Source organism: Mustela putorius, unplaced genomic scaffold (assembly GCF_011764305.1).
Source record: "Mustela putorius furo isolate JIRA1106 unplaced genomic scaffold, ASM1176430v1.1 tig00000228_pilon_pilon_pilon, whole genome shotgun sequence".
In the NCBI taxonomy this organism is placed as follows: domain Eukaryota; kingdom Metazoa; phylum Chordata; class Mammalia; order Carnivora; family Mustelidae; genus Mustela; species Mustela putorius.
In genome coordinates, this window is record NW_025421322.1 from 4,494,841 (window position 1) to 4,507,149 (window position 12,309).

The 12,309-nt window shown below is 34.5% G+C and overlaps 1 protein-coding gene across 5 annotated transcripts in view; it reads left to right on the plus strand.

Moving 5' to 3' along the window:
* VPS13B (vacuolar protein sorting 13 homolog B) overlaps positions 1–12,309 on the plus strand; it is a 762,523-nt gene that overhangs the window by 558,899 nt on the left and 191,315 nt on the right. For all 5 annotated transcript variants that reach the window (XM_045077980.1, XM_004768902.3, XM_004768901.3 and 2 more), the window contains exon 35: positions 6,248–6,385. In XM_045077980.1, coding sequence (XP_044933915.1) covers positions 6,248–6,385 — 138 coding nt within the window. The remainder of the gene's footprint in view (positions 1–6,247; positions 6,386–12,309) is intronic.

The following is a 12,309-nucleotide window of genomic DNA, read 5'->3' on the forward strand; positions in this document are numbered from 1 at the left end:
TCCCTCAAGAGTTCATCAGAAGTCACTTAAATGTTATTTCATAAACATAACAAACCAGCCTACCTCAGGCCAAAGAGAACCAGTCTCCCTGAGCAGCTATCCATGTGCCTTTGGCCTGGGCTCATTCACTATGGCAGACTGCAGCCTGCTTGCAACCATAACCGGTCATTGGAGACTTTGCAAAAAGTGAATAAAATCTAGTCTTCTTTCTTTTAAAAAACAGACAGTAGATCCTTTTGGACTCTGTGGAACTAACGAAATGAAGACAGAACTAAATCTTGAGGCTATTTGCAGTGCTACATCATACAAGCGTTTTATGCTTCCGAGGAATTGTACTGTCAGAAAACAGTGCAATATGGCATTGGAGCAAAAAGTTGCTGAAATTTAAATCTGCAACAGTAGCTTAGGGAACACATTAATTTTAATCATAATGATTTAGGGATGGTAACATTAGCATCAATAGGATTAGAAATTAAAGCATGATGTAATTTCAAAAGTTGTTACTAATATTGAGCAGGATTTTGTTACCCAGGACTGCCAGCAGCAACAGGATCAGATTAATTAGATGAATATGGCAAGAAGCTAATACTGAGAGGGAGATGGCAAACTATTTACTTACTGGAGAAAACATGGTTAAAATGAGGGATGCCAAAAGACAATCAAATGTTTATTTTTCAGTACACATCCCCCAAATTTCAATTAATAACATTTTTTTTCCAGAAACATAAGTTTATGAGAACTTTCCATCAAAGGAAAATTTTGTGTCCTTGACTTTGCTCTGTATTTGCGTTAGCATTCATTTTCTGCAAAAATGTAAAGGAAAAAGGTATCCCGAGACAGTTGAATCAAAGGGGCAAAAGCATTATTGCAACTATAGTTAATTGCATCTTGCACAACAAAATCTTTGCCTGGAACTGCCAGGGAAATCACCACTGGGCTAACTACTTTCTGCCTTCCTTAATCAGCCTACTTATGGAGATGTTCTTGAGCACAAAAGTGGCCAAGGGAGAGCAGAAAGAGGCACAGATTATCAACTGTTCTGTAAACCCAAGACTGATAAAAGTAAATGTTGTGGAAGAGGGAGAGAATGATGAAGAAAATAAAAGAGAGACTTAGCTTTCAAATAAATTCTTATGGCATGGGGTTTTTAAAAAAATTCGAAGTTCATTATTCACATGGCGAAAGAAATGAAAACATTGTCTCTGCAATGGCTAACACTTAGAAGTATCTGGTATAAAAGTAGCTGGACTTCATTCAGTGTTAAGTCAATCTTTAAATGAGGAAATTATCACTGACATCTGGGAAATGTCTTCTCATTGGGACCTTAGTAAAAATGCAGCTTAGTTATGGGGAGAAAAAAAAAAAAACCCAGAAAACAAAAAACTCCTGCCACACAGTGTAACAAAGCAAAGTAGAATAAAGTAGTAGAATAAAGCTTACAAAGTCTGTAGCATGCAGCTGTTCTATGAGAGCTTGGGAAACAAACTTTTTGTTAAGTAGAAGATTGCAAAGAAAGTAAGAGTTGGTCACGCTGAATCATGTTATATTTTATATAATTCAAATATTAGACAAAAACATACTTTGTGAATATTTGCTAAGGTTTAAAAAATAATAATAATAATGAGCAGCAGTACAAAGACCACTTTTATCAGATTCAGAAGAGGACCTCCCAAGCAGTTAAGTGACATGAAGGTTTGTGAAGAAGAGCAAGTAATCTACAAATACAGAGAATACAATCTGAAGTAAGTCTCTGTGTAAGCTAATAATATCTTGATCCATCTGTGAATGGACTGGAGACTTCCTGAATCTTCTCTTTGGGTGTTCTTTGTGACTTGATATGAAGAAGTATTTTCTTTTGAAGGCCGGGTCAACCCAGAAGGAAACCAAATAGTATAATTTTGTCAATACGATTGTCTTGTTGAAGCGAATTCCCATTGATTTTGAACAAAATTTATGGCTATGAGCAATTTGTCATTTGTTCTGACCCATTTACCCCACTCTACAACTCCTAATGCCACTATCTGGGGCACCTGGGTGGCCCAGTGGGTTAAAGCCTCCACCTTCAGCTCAGGTCATGATCCCAGGGTCCTGGGATCGAGCCCCACATCGGGCTCTCTGCTCTGCAGGGAGTCTGCTTCCTCTCTCTCTCTCTCTCTTTCTCTGCCTGCCTCTCTGCCTACTTGTGACCTCTGTGAAATAAATAAATAAAATCTTTATTAAAAAAAGAAAAAGATACCACTATCTCCTGTTTCTTAGGTTTAGGGACAACAGCATAAATGTGCTCATCGACATCAGCAGGAGTTTACTCTGCCCGAGAGCTTCCTGTGCTCAAATAAATAGATGTTTGCTCAGTACAGAGAAGAAAACTATCAAAAGTCTGAAGGAGCTTCCAGTATGAAGTAATCATCCCTATCTGTCATTCTATTTATATTATATTCACAGGCTCCTCTAATCTTAGCTTATCTGGTACTTTCCCAGCTACATTGACCCTGAGGAATGTGTAATATGAATCTCATTTTTGAGACTTGATGATGGAATTAAGGAGAAGTTAAATTGAAGACATTACAGAAGTCTAAAAGTCATGCCCCTCATCATCTAGCCAGTAGAACATAAGGGACTAAATAGTGACTTCCAGACTTGAGCTATTTCTGTGGGATTCTGACAGACCTTTCTGCTACTACTGCCGCTTCATCTAACTGCTGTGACTAGAGGCATCTCCCAGTAAAACTGGGAGAGTAGCCACTGTCCTGTCATACATCAGTATTCATCAACCATGCAACCTGTATTTTCCTGAATATTCCTCATTTTAGTTATTCTTTTCTGTCAGCTCTATAAATACATCTGTACTTTCAAATCAGTTGTGTAGCCATATTAAACCAACAATATCATTAAACCAGTAATTTGGGGGGAAAACAGTCTTTGAAAGTTTGGCACTTTGCATGGATTTCCTAGACTTTCACATTTTTTTAAATTCCAAATTCCTATTCTGCTTCCTACTATTGCCAGTTTGTTTATTCCATCTCCATTAAGTCATATCCCCCTGTAATTGCCCCAGTGCAGACTCCAAGGCTGGGTGCCAGATGGCCAGGCTCTGTAACTTCTATGAAAAGAGAAGCAACCTGCACAAAACCTATCTTCCCTACTTAGAAAACCCTCATCCATAGTATCAGAATATTGTGCTTCCACCCTCTATACCTTGATGAACATAGAACATCAAAATATCCTTTGACATGCTTTTTTTCTCTCCTCTTCACTTCAGTTTTGTTTTTTTTTTTAAGATGCTTGGTGCATCTTCCTGTTTTCCTCTTCAGCTGTGAATGTAGGTCCATATATCATTATATGCTTAGGATTGTCCTAAAGATGATCATCCCCCAATATGTACATATATATGTATGCAGGTAGATGTATTTCTTTAAGGTAGAGTCCTTTGTGTGGCCTTTCTCATTACAAGGGCATGGATATTTAGGATTTGGGTAGACACTCATTTTCAACCTCTCCCCTACTTGTGTAGAAATACAGTATTTACACTCTTATCAACCATACATAGGAAGATCCATTTCTCCTCTTTCTCCCCCATGCAAGATATTATCAGTATTTTTAATTTATGCTAAGCTGATGAATTTTAAAACCTCTTGCTTTAACATGCTTATGGTTGATTGTCAGGCTGAGCATTTTTTCCCCATTTTTCATAAAACAGTGCTCTCTAGAAATACTAAACAGCTAAAGGCAAAAACAAAACGTTAAAAATGTTTTAAGAAACTATAGGAAAATATGTGATCACCTAGGGATAAATCCATTAAATAAAAGTTAATAGATTTTTGTTCACATCTATAAAGTATGCTTGCAAAAAACATCAGAATTTATTTTAAGGACAGCTACCATACCAAGAGGAAATACTTTCTACATGTGACAAACATTAACACTCATTAACTAATAAAAAAAAAAAAAGAGTGGGTAAATATTTTGTAGAAGAATCAAACGGCCAGTCAATGAAAAGATGCTTAACCCACTTCGTTTTTTACTATTAACAATATAAAATGGCTCTTACTATGTCAGTATATATAGATTTTCTTGATTCTTCTAAACAATTTGATGGATTACTATTGTTTATTTAGGCATCAATCCTTTGATTAATGTCTAAGTTTTCTACTGTTTGCTATGATTAGCAACTCTATAGTGTATGTGCACACATGCATATGTGTGTGCATGTGTATGCATGTATGTGTGAGCTACATATGCATTATCAGTTTTTTAGTCTTGGCCTATCTGATATGTGAAAAATTCTACTTATTTGAAAAAAATTTTCTTTGATTATTACTAAGATTTAGTATCTCATGTTTATACTTGAAAATGTTTATATGACATCTGTTTTCTTCATCTGATATTTCTTTATCAATTTCTTCATTTAATAATCACTTATTCTTTCCTCTACCCATTTTTCTCTATTAATATCTACATCAACTGTATGAGCTCTGTATAATGATCCCTCTTTTTTGTCACTTGAGTTTGAATATGTGATTCCTATAACTCGTTTTGTTTATCCTAAGTTTTATTTGCCAGTCTTTTTTACACATCATATAGATATTTCTACATCAGTTTAATTCTTCTCTGTATGTCATTTATTTAGTTACATCACTTATGTATGTTTCTCTGTTAGGTCATTGTTCTCTCTCTAGATTTTATTCTCTTCAAAGTGAAGAATTAAACCTCCTCATACAGGTCTAGCACAGTACCATCTACTTAATAATAACTACTTCTTGATGATGGCTACACAGGTGGGACCCTAGAAGAAGACACTCAGGTCCTGTCAAGTTACATAGCTCCTACAGATTGATTATAGAACCTACCAGCAATAGACTGCTATTATTTCACAATACTTGACCATTATATTTGAAAGAGAGAATAGTATAGTGTTACTATGTAATGGATCTACTATGCATATTCTCACTGCTTTAAATTCACTGATCATATAAAAAGAGAAGAATGCACTAGCTTGGTGTTTGATCTTTACCACATAGATCTAACGTCATGATCAATTGCTTTCAGTATTTTCTTTGAAATCACATAAAGGTTCATATGTGCCAAATTTCATAAGAATCACATGATAAGGTCAAGAAATACAAATTCCAAGGCAGAATTTATATGCCCAGTTCACATATGACAGTAATACTATATAACCATATGTTGAATATAATACACTGTATGTAAATGCTATTCTTGAAAGCAATCCAATCAATAAAACTTAAAATAAATAACACTTTAATAACACATTTCAAATCGACTGAAAATGGAATAGATGGACTCTGTGGCAAGAACATCCCTGTAAAATTGACATTCAGAGGCTATTAAAACACAGAGAATAAAACAATCTTGAAACTAAAGAAAAACTGTGAATATTTAGAAGTTTTTTTGTAAAAAGCCTACTACATCATATGCCAAGATATAACAGTCGTTTTTATTTAAAGAGCTATTTCAATAAAAACCGGATTGCCAAGCAGTAAAAAGCAAATTCCGTTTGCATTCACCAATAGCTAAAAAACACTTTTTAAAGAATATACTATATAAACCAGAAAAAAAAGGTTAAAAAAATACACAGTAACAGAAAAAGTCAAAACAGAAAAAAAGTCACTATTTAGTCATAATTGGGACTAATAAAAGATTGACCAATCTTTATCATTACAGAAGGTTATGGGAAAGCTACTGAAGTTAACTTCAAAAGCCTAGCAGTAAAAAGTGATTGTAATGTCAGTAAAACTCTGAAACAGATCAAATAGACCCTAAGTAGTACTAATCCACTGCATCTTTGAACATATATATTTGGTGTTTTTTTTTTTAAGCTGAAAAGCTTTTCCTTTTTTTCTTTAATTTGTTTCCAACATCCTGTTTAAAAAAAAAAGAAAGAAAGAAAGAAGAAGAAGGAGGAAAGAAATCCAACTGTACAACTATTAGCAGCAGCTCAGAGTATAGAAACTTTACCTTCATTCAAAGATAATATGAGTTAAGATTTGAAATGTCTTTTCCTTTTTGGCCTGGTTCTGGAAATCCAATGTAGAGAGAGAGAGCTTCTCTCTGTCCATACAAGTACTTATGTGACAAGGATATATACAAACAGATGAATCAATGGAAGTTACAGAAGTGAATTTAACTATTTTTCCTTCCTGTTTGTCAGCTTAAGTTCTCAGATCAAAATGAGATGTTTGTGATGTGATTGACATTTTTAATTTCAATTTCAATTTTTTCCCTTCAGATCCTGGGAAGACTCTGCCTGAAGCCCTTGATTACTGCACAGTTTGGCTGCAGACAGTGCCTGGAGAAATAGACAGCAAAAGTGGTATTCCGCCATCCCTGATAACACTACAAATTAAAGACTTTCTTAATGGACCAGGTAAGAAAGTCATAATTCAAATGTGTATACACTTTCTTCATGTGAGTATATTAACATGTACTTATGTTCTGTTAGAAATTGTGACCTCCTTGCAAAAAACAAATTGTTTGTTTATTTTCCAGAAGTGTATTCTTCTCAGGCTGACCATTTTAAAGATTAAAAGACAAATATTAATATGCATTAAAAATTACCTTTGGTCTGGAGTGCCTGGGTGGCTCAGTTGGTTAAGCATCTGCCTTTGGCTCAGGTCATGATCTCAGGGTCCTGGGATCAAGCCCGGAGGCAGGCTCCCTGCTCAGTGAGGAGTCTGCTGCTCTCTCTCCCTCTGGCCTTTCCCCAGCTTGTGCTCTTTCTCTCTCAAATAAATAAATAAAATCTTTAGAAAAAAATTTCCTTGGTTCTGACAAAAAGTAGTTACCAAAGAATAATGGACTGTAAGCCAAAGACCAAAGACTTTATTTCTACCTTTTCTACTAATTGTGTGACCTTAGGCAGTTGATCTAATCTCCTATGCCTCAGTTTCCTTACTGTAAACAAAAAGAATAAAATAGATGGGTGGTTGGATGGATGGATGAGATACATGATATATATACATAAAATAGTATACATAGATATATTCGATTAGTTAAGTATACTTATTTCAAATACTTATCAATGCACTTGAGAGATTAACACTCAGTTTTAGGTAGATAGATATGGTTATCAAAATGTACTGAGTGTTTATCAGTCCCAGGTACTAAGTACTTTACATACTCATCTAGACCCAAGGAGGAGGCACTGTAATTATCCCTGTTTTATGAATTAGGAAGTTAAGACTTAACAATGTGAAGGAATGGCAGTGGAGCCATTCAAACCTAGGTCTTTATGATTCCAAGACCTAGATCACTTCTGTATTACATTGATTTTAGCATAACCATAGATTTTTCCTCTCTTCTCTTTTTCCTCTTCTTTCTTTTTCCTGCTCTGTCCTTCATGTCATGCTCCTCTTCCTCTTCTTTTTATTATTATCCCTCCCTCACTTCTGTGAGATCTTAACGAATTATTTAATAAAAATTACTACATTTTGATTTGTTTTATTTTATACCTACATTGCTTCAAAACATATTAGTCATCAAAGGAATATTAGTTTCTTCATTTTAATTTAAAATTTAAAACAATGGTGTTAAACTGTCTTGAGATCTCTAGCAATATTATGCAAGGCATGAATTTTGAGGGGTGAAAATATCCCTGCATAGACCTGGTTTAGAGTGTATCACAGCCAACCAATGCACTCATGAGCCGTAGCGACAGATTGAAGAAGGCCACTTGTCAGTATGTATGGAGTAAAGAGAGCCTAAAGCCATCTACACTGCCCCTTTCACTGGGGTCCTGTTCTTTCCAGTGCTGGGATTTAAAAGGTGCAGAAGTAGGAAGAACTATTTCTGATCATTATAGGTATCTAGACATGGTTTTAGGGACTCAAAGGAAAGCAAGAAACTGATTATGAAGGCTAAGAGAGTCATTAAAGTTGGAAGAAGGCTTTGGGGTGAGGTAATGGATAGATTGAGAATAATATGAGTCCTAGTACTTGGCTAGTGAGTGTGAAATACCATATTTCATTGAGTCCAAGCCATCATCAATTGTAGGAAAAACATTTTATGTACAAAGAAAAAAAATCTGCTATTTAAACTATGATACAGTGCTTTCTTATTGTATACATTTCATGGCACTTCCTGACTTCAAAGTTGTTCACATGTAAAAGACTGAACGTGTTAGAATGGGTGAACTTGGGTGAGAACATATGGTTAGTTCATGGAGAAGTGAGAAAGAAACTTGGGTTTCCCTCTTTTCTTTTTTAGTTTCAGATTTTTTTTGCTTTCAGGCACAGTCTTTCATTCATGGGATAGAAAGTTCATTTCTAGTTTATATTTGATTGACTTGTTAAAGAATGGGATCTTCAAATCCATAGTTGTGTACCATATTTTCATGGCAACAAAAGAAATTGAATTTCAGGAGAAATGTCAGTGAATGAATGGAAAGTCATGTTTATAATTCTAGCATTTAATGTGAATAGTAGAAATGTGATTTTTTAAAATAGATCTACTTTTGTGTTTCTTGTGCTTCAAGTTAAACATTACATATATGTCATTCTTAATTTTATGTTTATTCAATAAGAGTGATAATCTTTCTGGAGATTCAAACTTTTAAACAAATGGGTTGAAATCGTTATTTTATAGTAGAGCTTCTCAGACTCAAGTGTGCATCTGAAGCATCTCTGGTGAACATGTTCAAATGCAAACGGTTTGGGATGCCTGGGTGGCTCAGTTGGTTTTGCATCTGCCTTCTAAGCTTAGGTCACAATCCCAAAGTCCTGGGATCAAGTCCCATGTTGGGCTTCATGCTCACGAGGGAGCCTGCTTCTCCCTCTGTCTGCTGTTCCCCCTGCTTGTGCGCTCTCTCTAATAAGCACATAAAATCTTTATTAAAAATGAAAATGGTTTAATAGTTCTAGAAGGCGGGAATGAAATTCTACATTTCTAACAAGCTCCCAGGTAAAGTGGGATTAGTGCTGGGGACTACACTTTTGTAACGAGCTTTTATGATTCATGAGTGAATGAATGAATGAATGGATACACAAACAAACAGACACATAGACACACACACACACACACACACACACACAGCTGTTGAGGACCAAACTGCAGATATTTTGGGGCAGGGCATAGGAGAGAGGAATTCTTTCTAAAGAATGATGAGTATTTTTTTTTAATGGTACTTTTATTATGAAAAATCAAATACAGTATCTAATTAATGGTTTAGGTTTTTCAAACTCTAAAACATTTTAACCAAGAGTAGTTTGCTTTGAGGGAAGATTAGTGGTGTGGAATTCCACTACCTACTAACCTAACATCTTTGAACTGCTCCAGAATTTACTATCGTAGACAAAAATGTCCGAAATGCAAATAATTTCTCATGTAAAGTCTATAAGTAGATGTTAGTCCATAGACTAATCATATTCTCTTACTACACAGCCAAATTGCCATTCTGTATTAATTTAGAGATCAATAGAAATACAGGACACATAAAGTAATTTTTATATTATTTTATAGATTTTTGGCAACTCAAGAAAATTCTCTTTTTTCCAGATTTTAGAAAATAGTATACTAAGAGGAATATCATTTATGCTAAGACTATGGGAACAAGCTTCAGCTTTATAATATTCCATAATGTCATTCACTTCCTTTAAAAAAAATAAAGTATTTTGATTTGTATGTGGTGTTATCATTAAGAATCTTTTTCTACCATTAGTTTTTTAATCTAGATGCATATCCTATTTAAGTAACACTCCCAGAGTTTTATACTACAGATCTAAAATGGTATTTTTACACTTATTCTTTCCTTGCTCCTGAATTAACATTTCAGGAGCAATAAAAGTTATGACCCTGAAGAATACAGGAAATTCAGATTATATTATATGGGTTTTCTTCTTAAGGCGCAAACTTAACAGCTTTTGAATTCAGCCATACAGATTTATTTTGCAGGGATTATTTGTCTAAACAATGTGATACAAATGCTGCTCTTCAGCACTTGTTTTTGGAAAAATAATTCAGAGTTCTTGAGTATTCCCTTATTTCCTCTGTTCACTTAATAGTACATTAGAGCAAATAGTAGGTCCCAACTTCTACATCAAAAAGCCCTTCAAAGCTCTCTCACCCCCTTCTCCTTCCTTCAGAGGCAACAGTTGTACCCATTAGCAAGGTCAGTGGCTTGGAGAAACCTGGAAAGCAGCAGCTACCAGAAACCCGCTAGAATAATATCTCCAGCAGGTGATAGATTAGTTGGAACAAATTGGAACCATTGCAGTTCAGCAATCCTGGTTTCTTTCAAGCTGTTTTTAAAATGTCGTCATTTTAATACACAATCTAAGCCCTGCGGAACAGTCCACAGCAGGTTAATTTGAATCATATGATGTGTCACTGCCCTCAGCTGACATGAGCTCTATTCCATGTGTGAAGCCATAATAAATCCATTCCCAACCGAGGAGAATTCCCCGTGAGAAGGTGAACTAATCCAGGCCTCACACTGGCATGCTAGCCCCCTGTAATTGAAAGCAGGGCCACCTGTTCCCAGCACAGTTAGCCTATAGAGAAAAAATTAGCATTAGATCAGATACTTCTTATATTGAAAAATCATTCATAGTTCTTGCAAATTCAAATTCAGCTGTGAACTGCTTGGTATGACATCATACAAAAACGTAGGAATGTGCCCACTTGATCCCAGTTTAAAAGTTTTGTTAACCATAGGATTCCTTAACTTTGAAATGAGAAAAAAATTTTTTTTAATTTAATGAGAGCTGACACGTGAGAAGAAGAACTGAGAAGGGTGCATATTTTTCTAATTAACTCAGGGTCATTTGTAAAAACATTTGAGCTCCCTGGTATTTTTTTCATTGTTCCTTTGCAGACATATTTTTGAACACTGTCACTGTTATGACATTTAATGAAATGACATTTAAATGACAACAAAGAAAAATTTGTGCCAAACTGGGAGAACATTAGCACATCATTTATGTTTTCTTATAAATTAATTAGCATACTGCAGTCTTCATATAATTTAAGTAATAGGGTTGCATCAAACACGGTTATGACTGCAATTTCACATTTATTTTAATATATGGTATACTGGTGTTTCTAGATGAAATACATAACTGCTAAAATCTTTTTCTTTTAATAAAATCATTTCTTTAGCCTCTCCCTGTTTACCCTGCTCATTAATTTGCCTGTATAGTTTTCATGTCATTTTAATTTCATTCTGGCTTTGGATTGGTTTCAGCTCTGGTTTTATTTGATTTTTGTTTTAAAAATTTCACTTTTTTTTTTTTAATTTCACTTTTAATGGGTTGTGATCCTATTTTAAACACTTTTCTCATGTTTTATGGATTAACATACTGTTTTATAGGTTGTGATTCTAATTTTTATTTTTACAGAATTTCTGAACATCTTAGTATAATCCTATTTGCATAAACTTCCTTGATTTGAATGAAAAAATACGTATATTTTAATGTATACTATTACATAATGTAAAATATTACTTTAAAAAACTCAGATACAGTATCACACCATTCATATAGGTTTATGTAAATAGAGATTTTAAGCTATTTACCTCCAGATGTGAATTTTTGAAATGTTTTTATTTTTCTTGGTGAATTCTGCTTTTATATTCTTTTACTACTGAATTAATTACTCAGTGGGGATTAATTCAGATATGCCTTGAAAGTACTTGTTCAGAGGACTTAAGGCACCTAAAAAGGATGACCCAAATAACCTGTTGACATTTTCTGGAGTAAAATAAAGACGAAGTAAGAGAATATTTAAACACAAGAAAATTTCAGTGTGAAAGAAAGCATCTTAAGGAGCTCATTTTAATTAATTTCTCTTCATGCATCCCTGATAGTTAACCCTTTGCCTCTTTTCTCTTTCCAGAAATGGAGCCAAGGCCCAGGCCCTCAAGTTCTATCTTAATAATTCACTTTTACAACCATACTTGCAAGCTATCTTCTACATTTAAGAAATGTAAATGAGTTAATAAAACAATAAGAACCTTGACTTCTACATTTCCCCAGTTTTATGGGTTCCAATTTGCAGCATCAGCATTACATTATCATAGTTCATTTTCCCCCTGACTTACCGAAATGGTAAACTTGATGTCAGGGTGTCAAATAGGGAATGGACCAAGAATTTTGAGACCCAAGATAGCCTTTCATTATTTCAACCTTACTTTTTCAACTCTAACTTGTACCTTTGGAAAAAATGAGAAAAGTGGATGACTTCTAATTTTTAAATGTTTTTCTCTTACTCCTATAACAACATGATTTTAATAACAGATTTTCACTGTACAACCAGGAAGCCATATTAATTTTCGTACAAACACTGTACAGTGAGGGG